The sequence below is a fragment of the Lacerta agilis genome, chromosome 4, assembly GCF_009819535.1.
Source record: "Lacerta agilis isolate rLacAgi1 chromosome 4, rLacAgi1.pri, whole genome shotgun sequence".
Classification (NCBI taxonomy): domain Eukaryota; kingdom Metazoa; phylum Chordata; class Lepidosauria; order Squamata; family Lacertidae; genus Lacerta; species Lacerta agilis.
This window is the reverse complement of record NC_046315.1, coordinates 70,458,021-70,479,045: the sequence shown is the minus strand read 5'-3', so window position 1 is coordinate 70,479,045 and position 21,025 is coordinate 70,458,021. Positions and strand designations below refer to the sequence as shown.

At 42.3% G+C, this 21,025-nt stretch overlaps 1 protein-coding gene across 1 annotated transcript in view; it reads right to left on the bottom strand.

Moving 5' to 3' along the window:
- The window catches only part of OCA2 (OCA2 melanosomal transmembrane protein), a 137,808-nt gene that overhangs the window by 35,395 nt on the left and 81,388 nt on the right, over positions 1-21,025 (bottom strand). Inside the window, exons 19-21 of the mRNA XM_033147523.1 lie at positions 10,919-11,046; positions 5,516-5,575; positions 3,898-4,002 (exon numbers count right to left, since the gene is read on the bottom strand). Coding sequence (XP_033003414.1) covers positions 3,898-4,002; positions 5,516-5,575; positions 10,919-11,046 — 293 coding nt within the window. The remainder of the gene's footprint in view (positions 1-3,897; positions 4,003-5,515; positions 5,576-10,918; positions 11,047-21,025) is intronic.

The window sequence follows — 21,025 nt, the reverse complement described above, 5'->3', positions numbered from 1 at the left end:
AGACAGTCCAAATTAGGGTCTGCCCTGGAGGTTAAAGTGTTAGAAGTGCAACAGTGGGGATCATGAATGCTACCTGTTTAGTAGAAAATCACAGGAAATGCCCTAGGACTGCTATACACCTCCTGCCCATTGATGACAGGGTATATACAATGACTGGGCCTACACAATGGGGAGGAGGAAGAAAACTAATTTACAATGGCTATTCTGTTTTCAAATGTGTTTCTCTCTCTCTCTCTCCCTCTCCCTCTCCATGTGTCTTATTGTTTATAGCTTGCTCTTGGAAGACTTTCCGTATCAGTTGATCAATCTCTGTTTATCTGAAAAATTGATTTTCTCTGAGGCACTATGCTTAGGGTCCTTAAGGCTGGCTTCTCTAACTATGTATCCAACACTGCAATTATGTGCCTGATTTCTCAGCGCGATGCTAGTTGCTGTTAGCCTTTAATCCCTCTCCTTCTGCAAGCAGCGGAAACAGCACTGTTCAAATTCTGCATTATGAAATTATAGCTGCCCGGTATAACACATTTTCCTACATTTAAAAGCAATACAAAAGCCACAGCAATACTGCCTCCATGCCACAATTTCATCTTTGTCACTAAGTGAAATAGAGCTGTAATTGGCATTGGGAAGGTAGCCTTGACCTGAACATGATTTAGTACTAAACTGGAAATGCACGGAGAGGTACCGCACATGCAAACACAGGAATAGGAAAAGAAGTTGCATGGTCCAAAGAAGTGTTGGTCTTCTGATCCAAGGGATGATCCTGTGACTCCTTGCACTCTGCCACACATGGCAAAAATCTCGAGCATGCTATATCACTTGTCCATCAATCTGTCCTCATACACCAGCGGTGGGAATGGGATCCAGTTGCCAGGCCAGATTCTTATCTTCGCCATCCCTGTCGGTCAACTTTGTCAGGTGGGCAGGCCTACCCACACTTGTAAACCACCAGTTGCCTGCTTTGACAGCTAAGAGAATCCTAGCAGTCACCACCATTCCTACAGCCCTAGAGTTCTGAACCCAACAAAACTTTTTAACTGTACAGTAATTGCTTTTTGGGTTGCCAACTGACATTTTAGTGATTGCACCTATTTAGCATAAGGCAAGGCATACATTTTTAAAACAACCACCAACATTAATGAGAACAACAAACACACCATTGTATCAATTGCCCTTTTACCCAAACTCAGCTTTTGCAGAAAACACATTGGGCATGGCTAAATTGGTACAATGGTTCAATACATTGTATTAGGAGGAAAGACCTAAACAGTGATTTAACATAAATGAATTTATGGACCCTATTAATAAAACGTAAACAGGTGTTTCAATATATGCAGCCTAGTTTAATAGTGGTTTATTAAAATGCAGACTGTTGAAAATAAAGTGTTGTCGTGTAATATTCTGAGGGCAGAATTCCCCAACTATTAAGTTAATCAAGCTAAGAAAATCATATTTCATTTATATTTTAAATGAATAATTTAGATGTTGGAACCTGGTTTAGAGCCTTTCCAGCTTAAAAAAAACACAGTGGAAAATATCAGAAAACATTCATTAAATTGAAAGCACATATTGTGGGATTTATCATGTTTATCCTAGTTTAAAATGCCAACTGTAAACCTGTAAACAGAAAAGGCAGCTTTATCAAGAAGAGTTGAATGTGGCTATGTTCATATTAGAACATAATCTGATTAATCCTATTAGAATCATATTAGTTCTGATTTGGTGCTGAAGGAATCACTAGATAGATCTTTCCACTGCAAAAGCTGTTAATTCATTACTGGTATTGGATACTAAAACCAACTGGGTTACCAATAAAAGATCCAACAGTTGCTTCAACTATATCCATGGGAATATTTAAAAGAGGCAGTGGGCATAATCCAATAAGTATTTGGCTTATGATTTCCACTGTAGCCATGACCCTCAAATGCAGCAGAATCCTCCTTTCCCTACACACTGTAAGGTATCATATGTTAGCTGGGTTTGGAATAGCAACCCCATTCCTTTAAGTGGCAATATAGGAATAATCTCATGTTTCTTTCATTTGACTTTTGTATCCCACCTGGCATGTTTACTATCTCCAACACTAGATTGTCCCTTTGTGGCATAGGCATGTCTTAAATAAATATTGAATAGGTGTAGCCATCGCTTTCCTCGTTTTGACTTTATACTGCTTTTCCTTTGTATTTACAACAGTCTTTATGCTTTGCTTATCTGTCATTCCCTGACTGATGCAGTGCTTCAGGTAGGTAATTTTAGACTCTGAACTTCATGGTCCTGGGGACTTCATGGTCTTATGGGACCCTCTGTGTTAGAAGGCAGTGTGTATTACTTCATATACTTCAAAACATGGCAGGCCACCCTGGTTGCATCTGGGGGTGCTACTGCCAGGGGCGTCGTAGGGTGGGGGCGGTGGGGGCGGGCCGCCCCTCGTGCCGCCCCTAGGCGGGTGTGTGCGGTGCTGCTGCTCCCGGGGTGACGGAGGGAGCGGCGGCGCGTGGGGTGACAAGCGGCGGCCCCTCCCACCACTCCCACGCACCGCCGCTCCCTCCGTCACCCCGGGAGCAGCAGCGCTGCACGGACGAGGCTCCCGAAGCGGCGATCCGGCATCCCCGGGGGCGGGGCGTCGCCGCGTGTGCGTGCGTCATGACGCACACGCAGCGATGCCCCGCCCCCGGGGATGGCGGGGCCGCCGCTTTGGGAGCCTCGGTGGGCTGCAAAGAGCCCCGAAGCCGCAGCCTGGCACCCCTTTGCGCTACGGCAGCGGCTTCAGGGCTCTTTGCAGCCCGCCGAGGCCCCCAAGCCCCCGCCCGGCATACCCCGGGGGCGGGGCGTCGCCACGCGTGCGTGCGTCATGACGCACACGCAGCGATGCCCCGCCCCCGGGGATGCCGGGCCGTCGCCGCGCGTGCATGCATGACGTCATGACGCACGCACGCGCTGCGATGCCCCGCCCCCCAGGGGTGCCTCTTGGCTTCCCGCCCCGGGAAGCCAAGGGGCTAGGAATGCCACTGGCTACTGCTCGTCCTGCAAAGTGAGGTCCTGGACTTCTGCTCCCAAATCCTTCCCTAACAGCACCACTGCTTTGATGTGCTCTGAAAAACTGGTGGTGATCGGAGTGATGGTTCTCCTAATTCTAATTCACCATGTTGTTGTTGTTTTAACCAAACTAGCATTGCAATGGACATTGACCCTGCAAGAGTTTTTGCTCCATTTCCACCATGTTTTTGATCAATCTTTCAAAACACTGCTTGAGCTGTATCCAACCACATTGCTCAGCTGACAATAAGGTTTCCACCAGCAGAATGGGGAAGGAAGCAATTTTCATCAATTCTTGTTGCCCTCTACTTTGTCTGAAATCTGTTCCGAAACAGATCTAGGGTATGGGGAGGTTGCAAGGGGAAGGGAGATTCATTGAAAATTGCTCCCTTCCCTGTTCTTCTGAAGGGAGCCTTACCAGCTGAGGGACACCATTGGATGCAACACCTTCTTTCTTCATTTTTCTCCATTACATTTCTGATTTGGAATATCTGTTTCCTGTTATTTTTGAATGACACTATCGCACTGACACTGGAATTTCTGACCTTTAGCCCAAGGTTAAGAGAGCATAATTAAAAGTACTGGAAGTCTGCAGGTGAAATTGTATGGTGTGGAATGCAGTTTTTCAAGGTAGTCAAGAAAAGAAAGACACTAAGCTTGCATCTCAAACACTTTTCTTTTTATTGTACCATAACTTTTAAATCTGGCGCCCCAAAGCATTATCAAAAGGGACCCCTCGGCAACAAAGAAACAGGCTTTTGTAAACTGATATTTGTGAGGACTGGAAGGAAACCTTCACTGGCCCAGGTATACACTACTTCTCTCCCCACCAGCCCCTTAACAGAAGAAAATGCAACTTACCATTGCAGCAGTAAATGGAATATTATCAATGAGGGATGATGCCAGGGCAGAGACCCAGAGTACTAAAATGATTGCAACTGTCAAGCGTTGGTCTTCAGGCACCACCTGGTATAAAGAAAGAAAGAAAGAAAGAAAGAAAGAAAGAAAGAAAGAAAGAAAGAAAGAAAGAAAGAAACAAAGAAAGAAAGAAAGAAATTTAGAGTCCCCTTTGCCCTGAAAGCTATTATTTTGTGACCAAAATTGCCACATTCGTGTCTCTTTTTTAACTAATGCCAAAATTGTGCAGATTTCCCACATAAATGAACCCCAATGCTTTAAAACAGATGTGACCTCCAAGTGCATAGAAAAGTAAAAACAGTATAATAATTGTCTGACTAAACTATCTCCTCTGGAGAGAGGGGGAAATTCCAGCTTGTAAATGGAGTTTTTCTTCTTCTTCTTCTCTTGCCAGGGGTAGTGACTTAGATTTAAGAGACATCTTCCAGTCCCTTCAGCTGCACTAGGAAGTTCCTGGTGGACCCAGACAATTCCTGTTGATTATCAAGGCTGGTATCCGAAGTTCCAACAGGCAGATGATGCTGGATGTGTTGGGCTCTCTTCAAGCACCAACAATCAGCTCATCATCAGTGCTTGCACAGAGCCCTGCACTGCACTTTGAAGACCCAACAATCAGCTGATAGTTAGGCCTTCAAAGCGCCTTAACAAGGGGAGTTGCAGGAGCCACCGCAACTTTAACAGCCCCACACCTGAAGGCAGTTGGGTATGGTGTGGCCATAATGGCCTCGTGGGCCATACAGGGAGACATAGCAGGCCTAATGAAGCCTGTAGGTCCGAAGTTCCCCACCTCTGATCAAGGTCTTAATAGCTCTCCCTAACTGAATCTATAGTCAATGTGAGCTCCTGTTTCAGGGAAGGGGGAGCAGCCAAGTTACAGGGAACCAGGCAGAGGGCCTTCTCAGTAGTGGCACCTGCCCTGTGGAACGCCCTCCCACCAGATGTCAAAGAAAAAAACAAATACCAGACCTTTAGAAGACATCTGAAGGCAGCCCTGTTTAGGGAGTCTTTTAATGTTTAATAGATTATTGCATTTTAATGTTCTGTTGGAAGCCGCCCAGAGTGGCTGGGGAAACCCAGCCAGATTGGCGGGGTATAAATAATAAATTATTATTATTATTATTCCACCTTGCTGTTGTGCAGATATTTCCTTCTGGGTTCCATCTACAGCACCAACAAGATGGAGAGGAAAAGGTCTGTTAGGGTTGATGCTTCTCCTTGCTTGCTCTCTCACTCTCTCTTGAAGAGGGCAGGTTATCGGACAGCAAAGCAAGGAGCAGAAGGGATGTATTTGGGTTTCCAAAGGACAGGTGCCCTCTTGTGGCACAAGATGCATTGGATTCCCAACAGTGCAGACTCCTGACATTGGCTCTCTGCACAGTTGCACTAATAGTCTCCTAGTGCTAAATACCACTAATGTCATCTGTGATGGGAAACAGTCTGTATCTCTTTGTAATGAGCTTGCTTTACACCACATATCCAAAAGGGGGAATCCATTATTTCACTGCTGAAGTGTTCATAATTTTCCAATTTCTGCATGGTAAGATGTTATTATAAATGGTACCTTTATTAATAAAGCTGTCTGTTCTCCAATGTATTCTATTAAATGAAGGTGAGCCAATGCCTAGATGCGGGGAGGAAAAATCAACATTTATAAAATGCACAATTTAAATGTCTATGTAAAATAGCCCTTAGTACAGAGTTGTATTGCCGTTTTGGTGGCTCACTCCTCCCTTCAAAACAGATAATCTACCAATAAGCAAGGCAATATTTGATCCACTAACTTTTATTACAAATCTTACCAAGAGAAGTTGGTTCAATTAAACTTTCATTGAACCAACTTCTCATGGTAAGAATTATACTAAAAGTTGGTTACTTAATTATTAAGTTAACTATCAATTATTAATATAATTATTAAAGCTATAACTCTGCCTATTTTGTCCCTCACAAAATAACTGTGACGGTCCACATTTACCTTGTTCCTTAACTGAGCCAGAAAGCAACCAATAAGCTTTTCAGTTTAGCCAAAATAGGGTCCTATTCTGGCCAGCTTTAGAGGAATCCATGAGGCACTATGCCACACCTTATAGGCACTGACCTTCAATTGCACTCAACCAGTAGCAGTTGGCAGCTGCTGGCAATAGACAAATGTCATGGGTAACTGACTCAGGTTCTGCAGGACCAGGGACAGCTCTCCAGAGAGTCTGAAAGTTCTGGGGTTCTCCCAGCTTCAGAGTCAGTTATCTCGTCAACAACTTCAGAGAAGTTTTCAGAGTTCTGGCTCAGTTTCCAGATCCAGTAAACAGAAAGGCCATACAACCTTCAGGACAAATAGCCCTGGCTTGGGGTTATCAGCATATGAAGTTTTACTAACAAAAGGTTGTGCTTGGTCATATTAAATCACGTTAAATGTGCACTTAAGAGCCCCTGAATAATGGGGGGCTCCTGCCTTTCTTTTGTTTTCATCTCTTTGGGCAGGTCCACCTCAGTGTGGGCAAAATTCACAGCAAGAACTTGGAAGCTGCAGCTATGATTATGTGATGAAGTTGTTGATTTGGCATAACCCAGGAAGTTAGAAACTCTAGAACAGCAAAAAACAAATTGTTACCTACATTGCTATATATCAGCCTAAAATGTAGCATAACTAGCAGAGTTGAAGAGATTAGTATTCCTAGCAGAAAATACACTCATTTGTACTTGTTGTTCTGGAAACCACATTTAATCAAAAGGCAATAATGCAGACATTTTATTCCCATTTGAAGCAATACTTCAAAGTTTAAAAATCACATCTCTTCTTCCACGAACACTGTTTGAAATCTAATCACCAGGGAGTCACATAAAGTTCCACCTTTGAAAATAACCCAGACAGTCCCACCTGACCAAATCCATTAATATACCAGGAAGAACCATGAGCAGATTTGTATTCCTACCCAAGGACTCTCTGAGATTATGTTCTTTCTTATTATTTTTTTATTTATTAGTTGGCTTTTAGGGGGCTTTTCCCCATTCCTTGTTAATATGGTTTGGTGGGAGGGTTCCCACTCCTTGCTAAAACTAATAAGAACATGGATTTCCAGGATAGAGATCGTTATAATGTCTTCATGTGGTCTGTAGTTTTTAGGAGATACTCCTAAAGATGACCTTCATTCTAAAGTAAATTTCTAGGAGCTCTACATAGCCCTTTCTGTTCCAGTATTTTCGTTATGCACAAGTGGTTTCAAACATCATAGTTGTTTCAAGTAATCCCAGTTGTGTAGCTCAGCAGTTGTGCCAAAGCCTTAGGTTCAAATCTTTCACATCTGTAAAGGTAGCTAGTGGTCTGTAGCAAAAAAGAATATAGCTAGTTACTTTTTTGGAATTAGTCTTTGAAATGCAGACCCTCACAAATCTCAAATATCATCCTCTTCTAAACAAAAGAACTTTCCACATCCCTCAAGACAGCTCCATCAACCTGAAACATTCTATTACTGACTCTTCTTTCATCCTCAGTCAGAATGTTCCTTACCATTATTTGATATCTCAGGCACCCAAACAATGGTGTTTTGAATGTTTGTTTGTTTGTTTGTTTGTTTGTTTGTTTGTTTGTTTGTTTTTTAAGGGGGTTGTCCATTTTGAATACACTGCTGTGAATCTGCTGCAATAACATGCACCCAGGGTTTCCAGGCAGCCCTGTATCAGGAAGGTTTTAATGCTTGGTGTTTTTATTATATTTTTAGATATGCTGTAAGCCGCCCAGAGTAGCTAAGGAAACCCAGCCAGATGGGTGGGGTATCATCAACATCATCATCATCAGGTATTCAATGGGAATTAACATGGATGCTATTTCCAGCTGTTGCCTATGTTGGAAATAACAGCAGAATCATGCTTTAGACTTTATATGGCAGACTGGGTTCACAGATGTTTCTATGACACATGTCCACCAAGTCTATGGTGATATGCATCTCCTGTTTATAGAATCATGGCTACATGTTTACTGCAGCAAATACAGGTGGAACAGTAGCACACCCAAGCCACCACCTAAATGTGAATCAGAAAGTGCATCCTCCTCAAGTTTCCAAGACACAGTACACATTCAACTGTCTGCTTGTTTCAAGCATTATCTGCTCTAGTGGGTAAACCAAAAGCACATAAAATAAAGAGCAAACATCATGTTTGCAGTGACATAAAAGACAGAAGGAGTATATAGTACACATGCCTCTGACAGAACCACCAAAATAACCTTAATTCCCAGTAACTCAAACCTGTTGAACTTTCTTCCTCTGTTTTACTGTTAAGTCAAGGGATGAATACTCAGTGAGGAATGGCATTGAAAACACCACCACAAGCCACAACTGAGTGCCATAAGCAGTCGGGCCTACAGAGAATGTCTGCCCCCCCCCCCAAAAAAAAAACCAACAACAGCTAGAAGCTATTAGTGTTGCTTAGCTGGTAATATAGACTCTCAAGGTTCCATCTTCAAAATTCCTAGATAAAATTTAGGGTTGAATGTCATATCCACATTCAAGGATGATTCAAGAACAATGGATGAAAGCACTCTAAATTGGCTTTCTCGTGCTGTCACCCCCTGCAAGAATAAGATGCAGTAGCATCTCTCTAGTCTTTTATCTTTGGATGGGGTGGGGTGCAGATGAATTTGTGTGAGATATATGTGTGTGTGTGTGTGTGTGTGTGTGTGTGTGTGTGTGTGTGTGTAAAAACTTGTCAATTTTAGGTTGTTTTATACTTGTTTTTAATACTAGTTTTTCAAGTTTGTTTTTGTAAGTCACTTTGAGTTTCATTTCAAAACACTGGATTGGGTCCTGAATAAGATTTCTGGGGGAAGCACACAGCCCTAATATACTCCATCCGCTGGAGTTGTATAGACACACATACTGATTCCGTTCTCTTGAACCAGCTTATTTCTCAAGGATAGATCTAGACACTGCAAGGAAAATACTGAATTCACAGCCCTGTGCTGCTCTCCTAATGCCAGTCCAGGTACTCAATAACTCTTAAAAGTGAGAATCAGCAGAGTGGGTAACTGCCCCCCTGAAAAATGTTTCCCCCTTGCCGGTTTTAATTAAATTTTTTCCCACTGGAGACATAGGAATGGAACACTGGCAAGCACATGAAAAGTTTCTATTTCTACTAAACATCTATAGCCAATGTCCTGCATTGTCTCTGAGCTCTGTTTTGCAAGCTGGCTATATGATTGTGCAAATAATATTTACTGAAACTGGTAAATCTACTGTGAAGAAATTGCTCTTTCAAGCCTGAACAGACATTATGATCATCCTTCAGTCTTTCTAACTTAGGTTGATGACACTAAAGGTTATAGACTCCTTTTAAGGGTCACCATCCTTTTATCAGGAGACAGTGATATGCTGCAAACTCCTTTATGCCGCAACTGGGTGTATGGTCTTCAGAATGACATATGCCGCTGCGGCCAGTTCAGACTTCTCTAGTCACTTCAGTGGAGATGACAGTTCCACATGCACAACAAATATAGCCTTTCTGTTTCAACAAGGAATCTTGCATATGTTTGTGTGTAAATCAAAGCTACTACACTTGCTAAGGTCACACACACACGAGGTATGCACTGAGCACAGTTCTATTCAGGCCCCGTTTCAGCATTTGGGGAAACAAAATGGCCCCTTGGTCCATTCATCCATACAGTAGAAACATGAGTGAACATGACACATAGGCCCTGGATAACAAGCAACTGAGGTCACTTGGAAAAGATGTAGCCTCTGTCTCAGTTCTGTCCTAATTATCCTCCTCTACTTTCTCCATGAAAACGGTGCACTGTGGTTAAGCAAACATGTTGCAGTAAAGCACATGCTGGCACTCAGTGACAAAGATTCTGGCGTTTGTATAATGTGTCCCTCCATACACCTTCCTCCCTTCCTGAAAAGTATTCACAACATGATTTCTCTCTTTCTCTCAGGTTCTTAAAACCCAGATTCTATGGCACCAAAAAAGAAAACAAAGATAAATATGGAAAGTCAATGGGATACAGTCGGGCACACAGGTGGCAAAGGGAGGAAACCTATCCCAGACACTTGATTTACCAGAAGCAAAGAAAGCCTTAGCCCTACCTTAGTGGATCCCTGACCAGGGGCGGAGGACAGGGTGTGGGGGGGGGGGGCTTGTCCCGTGTGTCACCACTGAGGGGGGTGACAATATGGTAGGTGGCACTTACCGCAGGGCCTGCAGCGTGCCTGAGCCACATGTCTCTCCTGGGAGTGACGCGGTGGATTGGGTGCCCGCAGGCTCCACACTGCCCGAAACAGTCCGCTCACCGCCTCCCCCTCAGCTGTAGGGCGGCTGAGTGGGAGGAGGCAGGCAGACTCTTTGGAGGCCCCACAAAGCATCCCGCCCTGTCCCGCGGGCGGCTGGCCCTACCCCTGGGCGCAGGGCACGCACGCCACCCCAGGCTCTTAATCGGCTTGCTCTGCCGCTGTCCCTGACTGCACCTGTTTACTCTCTACAGTATAAATCAGGGGTCCCCAAACTAAGGCCCGGGGGGCCAGATGCGATCCCATTGCCTTCTAAATCTGGCCTGCGGACAGTCCGAAAATCAGCGTGTTTTTACATGAGTAGAATGTGTCCTTTTATTAAAAATGCATCTCTGGGTTAGTAAGGGTAACATTGCGAGGGTGGTCAAAGCATTCTTTTTCACTCCTGGGCTAAAAGGTAACAGTAAAGGCTACACTGACTGGGACCCAATGGATGGGTACACCAGACTTCATTCCACACATATTCCGCTTGTCATAATAATAGGCACTGAAGTTGCATATACGATGAAATCTAGAATCTCATCTTAACAAGAGTGCTGTGGCATACACCTCTTCAATTTCAAAGGAACTGCCTATTGCAATCTCCTCTCCTGTGTGAGTGTGCAAAGATCTCCACTATTATTCTACCATCCACTTCAAGGCATCAAAACTTACGGGGATTTTATTTTATTTGTAACTTTTCTTCTTACCTCCATTAAAACAAACAGTGCTGCAAAGAAAAGGAGTGTTGCCCATTCCACTCTACTCAGAATCATCTCAAAATCCTGAATGTTGGCTAACACGAGAAGCCATATTGCTCCCAGCATAGCAATCCACCCTGCATAAAAGGAGGGGGGGAAACAGCATGAATACAGCCTTATTGACTTTAACCATTTACCTGAATTTCTTCAAGACAGGCAATTCTTAATTTTCTTTGTAGGTGCATTAAAGCATGTTTATGTTGTGCAGTAGCACATACTCAGAAGCAGTTTGCTACAATTTTTTTGGGTTAATTGTCAGGGCTCTTTCACATCTAGCAATAATTCAACGAATGGAACTTCTCCCATCTCTGCATCTCCATACTAATCACGTTGAATATCTGCCTATCGGAGGCAAAGGAGCCAGGAAACTGGCAGCAATCTTAAACTTGTCCTAGTGTTGTATTTAACCCGATATCCAATGTCTCTGGCTGTGAACCAAAAGCAAACACCTATGAGGGCTGCACTTGAATAAAGAGGCTCCTATTTGACCATAACTATGATTCTCCAGCTGGCAGAGCCAACAGATTGACTTGGTGTATTCTGCATCTACAAAGAAGGCACAGGGATGTATTCAACAGTGTCAGTCAACAGTAAGACTTCCATCAACAGAACAGAGGAGCAGAAGCTGTTGTCAGTAATTCCTCCTCCCACCTCCAGCCTCCTATGCTCCCCTGAATTTGTTCTGGAGACCCAGTACAGATATATAGGTGTGTGTGGGAAGCCTTACCATCCGCTAAGCAACACCATTCAATCCGATCCCTTATCTTTCATAAAGTTTGGTTCACAAATATAGTTTCCAGATGCGCTGAAGCCCCTGAAGGAAGCTCTACAATAAGACAGCTGTCTTTAATATACAGCACTAACTTCATTTGATAATTGCAAGTTTACACCCAGCTGGATATAAAAGCGAAAGGCAATATATATACATCGCACAATTTGTGTTGCCCATTTAAAACTGTGCTGTCTTCAGTTTCTGGGGGAAACAAAACATTTCCTTATCATAAATATCCAATCCTGAGGAGAGTAAGGGGGCATTCATAGTCCTTTGGGATTGCTCCCACACAGACCAGTTACCAAGCAGATTCTACCACGTGCTGGAAAACATTGTGGTAGTGCATGCCACTATGTGGCTATTGCCAGTATTCATTTTTATGGAACTGGTATATACCGGTAAGTTTCTGTGACAGTTTCCAATGAGTGTCAAGAAAAGAGGAATTCTAGCAACATTTATTATGTTGTGCTTTATGTGAAATTCTGAAATACCTCCTACACAGGGAGTTTGCATATACTGTGCAGTCTCAGAGGAAATAAATAGGTAACAGAAATAGCAAGTGTGCTTTTGAGACTTTTGTATTTTTAATATGTTGTGGTTTTCTTACCCAGAAAAAAAAGGTTTCAACGCTGTCAACGCTGAATTTATGAAGGAAAATGTCTAAACAAGGACTGTGCAAGCAAGAAACAACAAAATTCAAATAAAGGGTAAACAAAAGATTGTGGGAACAGCTGCAGTCTTTCAAGACGACTAATAATGAAAGGCTGCCTCCTTTAATATGGTGACTCTTGGTTGGCTCATATGAAAAGTTCCGGGGGGGGGGGGTCTGAAATAGTTAGAAAGCTTTACAACTTGAAATGAATTATTTTTTTGTGGAAGCTATCAAATATGCGCTCATGGTGCCACCTGATAAAATCCTAAATGACATTTGTAGCAAAGTAAAGCTTGTAAAATGTACTTCGTATACTACGAAGCACACATTAGGAGGGATAATCTGAATGCAAAAAATGGTGCAACTGGTCACTTGGGCCAGCGATATTTCAGAAGTGCCAGTGAATTGGTATTCAAATTAACAGATGCACTCCAGAATCACTTGATTTGGGGTGTTTATTTGGTGTATTTCACTTTTTTCCCTTCAGTCTTCTCATACAGCATGTGACCTGGGTGCTCTCTGTCAGGGTTGAGCCAGGAGTTTCACCAGGATATCAGAACTGTGCGATGAAGACAAAACTGGAGGCACAATACACACACCACCAGTGCTGGATTTACGTACAAGCTAAACAAGCTACAGCTTAGGGTCCCACTCTCTTGGGAGTCCCAAAAAAATTTAAAGGAAGAAAAAAAAACAGGATTTACATTTCCAAAATATAAGATAAAAAACAAATTAAATAAAACCTACATACAGAAACAGTGTTTTGTGTTGCGTAGGCTCCTGTGGTGTAAGCAATGGGCCCCGCCTGCTAGCCTGCTCCCTAAAATATCACTGGTTTGCTCATTTCTATATATAGGGTGCCTACATTCTGCATGGACTTGTTGCATGGCAACATGCAACAATTGGCTTTCGATACCTATTAGGTCCATAAATTACCATATAGCATATATTCAACACAAAAAGCAGTGACAATTTGTTGTTGACAAAGGACAGCTGGACATATAAAGGGCCCCATTACCTTCAGTAGCTTAGGGCCTCATCAAACCTAAATCTGACCCTGCACACACACCACACCACACCACACCACCTCCTCTTACAATGGGGCACAAACTCACTGCCTGCTTTATATGTTACATGGGTAGGCTCCCACTCACAGAAGCAGAGCCATCTTTGGTGAGATGGGACCCAGCATCTTCAGTGCACTCTCTCTTTGATGGCTCAGCTTCTCAGACAGATGCATGGAAGTAAACTACCCATCCTAGTGATTACTGACAACTACTAGAGCTGATTTATGACTGTCTCTTTCTGTCCAGGCCTTCAAAAGAATATTCATCCATGATACTCAATAACAAACATGGGCGCATTACTTATAAAATATTTGGGCCTTCATGCATTTCTTTAAACTGCCCTTTTTAATGATGCCGGAAACTTTCTGTTTGAACCAAGCATGCCTGCATCTTCAGAAACCACTGTAGTTTTAAACACAAATGTTCTGTCCAAGGTGATTTTTTTAAAAAAAGATGCTTAGGTAATGGATCGATAATAAAAAGAAGGATTGTGCCAACCTGTATTATGCCCCCCAAAAAATGTTTGGCAAGTGGTTTGAAATAAATTATTTAAAGTTGGGGAAGCTACTGTTGGGGAAATCTTCATCAAATATTCTGTAAAAGCTTGTAGCAATTCTGCCTGTTTGACATGGGTTAAAGAAGGTTAGAGCTTTTTGCCAAAGAGAAAAAAATCCCCCAGGTTCATTCAGTATTCATAGCCTATTTCCATATACAGCATTATGTAAAAAGTGATATAGTCTCTTTAATCTTTTACAGAGTATAAGGCTTTCTTCCATGCTATCCAGGGGTATAATAATAGTCATCACCTCCAACAGAAGCAAATGTATAGGCTTTGTCTGTGAAATAACTTTTCACAAGGCACTAAACTCTCAATGGTATGTGAATTAATTGCTGCTAATACTCCTTTCGGAATCATCCTTCTTGCTCATGCCTCTCCATGGAACCTGGGGCCAATTAAAGGGCTGGTCACAAACTTATTTAGTAAATATATTTAGACTGGTTTTCAGAGGCGCCAGTGAGGTGTAGAACACAGTGTAATGATAGTTAACCCTGCTCCATCGTGACTGCCATTTTTGCCTCATTGTGCTTACAATAATGAGCACTTCACTGTAAATGGTAATTGCTTCTTCTTGCGAGCACAGAGATGGTATTAAGTGCACGGGGCTTAATAAGGTTCTAAAGCTCATATTGGTATACAGCAAATCTTTTGAGCAAACTCATGAGAGTTCCAGGAAGAACAAAAACTTAGGGCAGAACTACTCGTTACTAGAAGCAGAGGCCTGTCACTGTAAACAGCCTCACAATGACTTCTCTCCTTCACATCTGTAATGTGTATCTGATGGACCTCATGTCCTGGCATCATTAACTGAGCTTTTTCTCAGCCCCACCATTGGCCACCACGTTGTGGGAATGCTTCGAGTCAGCAGGATACAAGGTTAAGTGACTGCTGGACTAGATGTTCCAAGGATATTGGGACGGTATGATTTCCCCTTACATTTGCCCTATGATACAGACTGAGGTCCTGATTTTTGTCTCATTTGTGTGATGTTGGAGCCACTGTTCTATAGCTTCTTTCCTTGCTATACTCTGGCCAAGTCTAAAGGGAAACAACCAGATGGGTTGGCCAGCTGCCACAATTAGTCCCCATGCTGCCATTGATCACCCAAAGATTCTGTAGGCCTCAGCACAGTAACCTAATGATCTGGAAATGCCCAGTGTTGCATTTGCATCGTTCGTTTGCCAGCACTCACACAAGCACACAGAGATAGGTCGAAGTCTCAAAATCATTCATATAACTGGGCAGTTACTTTGTGTAGGTCGAAGTCTCAAAATCATTCATATAACTGGGCAGTTACTTTGTGGCTCACTCGAACAACATTTTGTACTTTCCCCTGAATGAAAACAAATCCTGTTTTCATGGCATGTGATAAGAGAAAGCTGTTCTTTTGAGCACTAGGGAATTTCTTTGTTTACTTTCTAAAATCAATTATTTCATGTAATTTCATTTTTACAGTCTCAACACTTCTCAATCAACTTACTGCATGAAAAAGGTAATGAGAAAAACAGTTATAATGTAGAACATAAAAGATTAAAAAGCAAAGAGAGAGAGAGAGAAGAAAATCTACCTCAACAGATTGCCTAGTAGGTCTGTCCCCATTTCACCAGTATGGTGCCTTTTTCTTATTTTATTTTTTTATACATAGATGATCTTGTTCTTTGAAGATTCTTGCTACGTATTTTGTTGTTGTTGATGATGATGACTGGGGAGGAGAGGGGTAAAACTCCCCTTTCTATGTGCTGTGTTCCCAATGAAAATTGCCTCCCATATGTGTTACTAATTTTATATACATATAAAAACTGAGATGGTTGCCAATGACACATTTAGTATCATGTCCAGTTTGAGCCTAATTCATCACAGATTGGATTTCTGCACTCAGCTGAGCCTGAACCTGTTAGAGCAAGTGCAAAAAAATCTGATCCAGGCTGAGTTTGCCATGTGGAGACAGCAGTCACAACACTGGCTCAGCCTGTGGCAGTACAACAAAACCTCACATAGCTCAGGGAGTAAGAGAGTAACATGAATGCCCTGGCTCTTGCTCCCATCCACCTTCCTCTTACACCAGATGGTAATGGCCAGATCGGCTGCCACATTAACTCTACCGTATATTTAGCAATATGGTTCATCTACATCCCAGTTCCAGAGAACACAATTCTGCTACACAAAGCTCTAAACAAGAGGCCTGGTTTATATCAAAAATCAAGGAACTACATGTAACATGCAGGTTCAAATCACAACCTTAATGGTCTTAACATGTTTGTGTGTGTGCGTGCGCATACACACAATTAAGTCATTAAAGTTGTTGTTTGAATCTGCCAGAAGACAGAAATTGAGAATGATTTTTACTCTGCAATCTTTTTACTCTGCACAGGTGCTTTAAAAAAGAGGAAGTTATGCTGCTCCCTCATTTCCAGGGAGCCCTGGAGAAAGTAAAATATTGTTGCCATTTCCATGATCTGTTTCAGTCTTACAATCTAGGCAAGGGAAGCAGACTGGCTAAGCCAGGAAGTTTTTTCATTTATTTATTTTTACGACTGAAGAGCTGAACAGCAGTGGAGCTGCCCAGCAGCACCAACTGGATTATCAAGAGTCAGAAGCCTACAGGGCCAAAGCCCAAACAGAAGGGATGCTGTCCAAGAGGTCATTAGGACTAGAAACCAGGAACTGATTGTAGCACCAGCAGCTTCCAAGTCACAATGGCCAGGTTTTGAAATCTGTCTGGCTGCCACACCATCCTTGTGCCTTCGTGAGATCTTGATTCTCACCAAACTTAAGACAACAATGACAACAACAACAACAACAACAACAACAACAACAACAACTGCACCCCACCCATCTGGCTGGGTTTCCCCAACCTCCTTCCAAGAAGGACTCTGAAATAGGATGGATGATGCTGCCAAGTGAGCATGCCACCAATCTTCAGCTTCGACTTGTTTCCATTTGAGGATGAGCCATAGTTCAGCAGTGGAGGATCTGCTTTGCACGTAGAAGGTCCCAAGTTCAGGTTTTATTTAGTAGAAGGCAGTTCCCTATGTTCTTATCTCTACTATTGAGCTGTGAGGGGTAGCAAAACTAAGGAGAAGAGTTTAGTCAGGAGGCATCAGGCGCCATCATTCTGCAAGTCTCCTGAGTGGGGCATCATGGATTGTGGTCTCAGGTTTTCCACCAGGGTGCCCTGACTCTACCCGATCCCCCATTTGATTTTTGTTCTGTTCCTGGCACCCTGTGATATGCAGTGGGAGCGTAGGCACCAGTCCTGATTCTTCCACCTTTTTCAGGGAACCTGAAAAAAAATGTGAAAAGTGCTGCAGGATTTCTCCCCCGCAGCAGGGAGAGGAGATGGTGAGCAGTTGTCCCCAATCACCTATGTGCTGCTTCTGGTGAGAATTCACAGCCACAAGCATATTTTTTATTTTTTTTTAACTGTATCCACCTGCTCTGTCTTACAAGCAACTCAATGCAGGTAACAAACAGTATCACAAAATATGAAGTCTAGCAAGGAGCTAATTTTAAGCAAGACAAGCACTGCTACAGCTCTCGCTACACCACATTTTAAAACTTCAAAAGTAATTTCAGTTTGAGCGTATGAGACACCCCAGAGTAATGTAAACATTTTATCACTGCTAGACAGTACTCCAGGCAAGAGTCACACATGGCTACTCAGCTACCACCCTGTTATATTCATTCACTTAACCATGGAAGTCATTGCTAAAGCCAGCAATCCTGCATGACTACCTAAGCATCAACAATAAGCATCAACAAACAGATAAATAAAGAGGAATTACATGTGCAAATCCTGCCACTTCCTCAGGTGTCATTTGTTTGTGTTTTAAGATGCAATTTCCCTGGAAATTTACATAATGCATTTCAATGTCATTTGTTTAAGGAACTGGGAGTGCTGCCTGAGGGGGTTCTGTTGCTGCCCTTTGCAATTAAGGTGGTTAATTTCTCTGGTGTATTTTTTTTCCAGAAATTCTTACATATTATGCAAATTAGTCAATAAATATACCAACCGGTTTACAAAAAGGAATAACAATAAAGCGGGGGCCTTCTAATCAGAGTGGTACAATGCAATTCTAGTTGAATGCTCTGGCAATAATACATTTTGCTGAAGAATTAGATGTCAGATTAAGTAAAATAAAGACATATTGCAGTGCTGAAGGCACATATTTAAAATGCAACCCAAATAAGAAAGGTTCCAATGGCAGTTTATAAGCACATGCTTATGTACATCAGTGGTAGCCAACATGTTACCTTCAGAATTCACAAAGAGCAAATTCCTCAAGAATTCCTACTTTTCCACCATCATTCATGTCACTCTACCACCTGAATGTCAAGTCCACAATTCTGAGGCTGTAATTTTTTAAGAGTAAACCCTATTTAACACTGTGGGGCTTACTTCTGAGTAAACACGCCTAGAGTTGCATTGCCACTGTCTTCCAGCACAACCCATACAATAGGTTAAAAAATGCCTTTCTGTTTCCACTGTCAATAAGTTTAGATGTGCACACCCATCTCTTAATTTCTGTACACTACACAATGATTTGCATGTTCCAAACCTCCAGCTCAAACCATCACAGATCAAACACTATAGAAATAACTTTCTTATCACTACAAGTTATATCAGACAAAATATTTTTAAACCGTGAAGACCACACATTTAGTTGTATGCCATCTGAGATGAAGAGATTTCTAATGATGTGTATGAGTTCAGACCTAAAATTACACTTCAAATGCCGAGGATAAAATGACTGTAGGCGGTTTGCAAGCTGGAAGGGATATGTGTTAACATGTCACTTTCAGTAACCCAGCACCAGCCAAATAAAATGAGAAACTGGAACAATCCATATGATCTAGAATCAGTCCACACAACACAGCAAGCTAAGAGCAGCTTGTCAGACATAACAAGTCATTCGCATCCTCCTTATTTTTACAGTCAAAGACAGGCAGAAAACTCAGCAGATTTTCTCCCCCCCCCAATTTAGTTTTTTTTTTACAATTTTAAGCACATTACATAGTCAGTTAAATTTTTCATCCTTTCCCCCCTCCCATTGAGGAAAGCAATAATCTAAACCCCTCTCTCACAGGAGCAAATATTAAACATTGCAAATTTAACCTATTAAACATAAAAATAATCATTGCTTAGGTCTGGCCCTTCACTAGGCCAGATATATTTCTTTCCTTGATTCCATTATATATTGACTTCCTCAGATCCGCCCTGTTGAATTCACTGTCTATCCTCTTTACCAGTTTTCCAATCATGGTCAAATCTATTTTTACCTAGTCTCAATATAATTTCTCCTTATCTTTTTAAACATATTCTTATAATCACTCTTAGCTCCTAACATTTTAAACTCAAACCTCGGCTCCTACGTACTTCTGAAACTTCCTTTGACCCGCATCAAATTTACCCTTATCTATTCTAAATTTAACCCCTTAATTCTTCATTTTTCTCACCCTTCCCTCCCTCCAGTCCCAAAATATTAGCTATTACTTCTTAGCATCCTCTCCTTGCATCAACATCCAAATCCATAGGTCTAGACCTTATAAACAAGAGAAATAATAAAAAACATATCCTTATTAGCCCACACCAACCCACTCAATGACAAAGACCCAAAAGTTAATTCCTTTTCTCTTCTGTTTTCTTCTTATTTTTTACAAGATGAATTTCCAAATTTTCTTCTCATAACAAGTTGCAGACCACACTGGCTGCACCTCTTTTTTTTTCCTTTCGCAGAATCAGAATAAAATTTCTATTATTCATTCCAACGTCCACATCTTCCTCTGACCGAAAGTCACAGGCTGGGGTTTTTTCTTCTAATTTCTCCTCTTCCGTAACTCCTCGAACTGGTATTGTCGTCTCCATGTCAATATTTTTATCCAAACTTAACTTCTGCGAAGCTAAATTCAAAGCTCTCACAGCTTGATCCATTTGTTTCACTTGCTGCTGCATCTGTTGCCAAAACTCCAAAGTTTTTTCCTGAAACTCCGCAGAATACTTTCCCTTTGTCATTTTCAAGGTCAAAAAACAACTTAATAGTCTAAACAGAACCATTAGTTATGCTGCTCTCACAGCCATATTGCCACTGTTTCTTGCCAAGTCTTTCAAGACGTCCGGAAGAAACAGGTAAAACTTTTTAAACCAAAGTTCAGTCCAATTAATCCAGAATCATTCCCCTCTTTATTGGGGAAACAGTTTCAGAAGTTTCCAAATCTTTAACTTTTTTAAAAGCGCCTCGGATACAAAGTTACACTGTTCCTTCTCTTTCAACTGTCAGGGACCGAACTCCATTATTTTAAGTCCCTTCCTGTGCCGAATTCTTTTAAAGCCTTTTTCATAATTTTTTACTCACAGAGTCCGAATGCAATCCAAATTTAGGAAAAATTGAGCGCTCTCTCTGTCAGCAGTCGCTACTTCTCGCTGCGGGGGTAGTGCTTGATCCACAGCTCCCGCGCCTTCTACCCCGCTCGCTCTCGGCAGCCCTTACTAGGACTTACCAGAGAGTAGGGGAGGCACACTGGGTGCCCGCCGGATCCCATGTTTCCAGGATGCCCTTCCTGGAGTTTTTCTGGGGGGGTCGCAGTGCAGTTGCGACTCCCTCTTCCTGCACAGCGACAGAGAAACCTCGGAGCCGAGGTTTCTCCCAACTGAGCAGGATGGCGCTTAACCGGAAGTCCAAAACTCAGCAGATTTTCAACGCCAATGGACTGCATTCAGCATGATGGGTGGCAAATTGTGCTGACCAGACCTAGCGGCACCAGAAGCAGTACTCTTATGTCACTGCACAGCTGGTTCACACTTAATGCCAGATAGCCATTAATGAATAACCAAAATTGCCCAGAACCCCCAGAATGCTGCAAGATATTTTCACAGGGAATACTCACCCATGTTAGTCAACCATTTGGGAGGGAGATGCACCTTAACTAAGCTATTGTAGCCTCCCATCCAGTTCTCTGCTACGTCAACACCCATCAGTACTGTGAGAAACTTCTATGATGAGCCTAC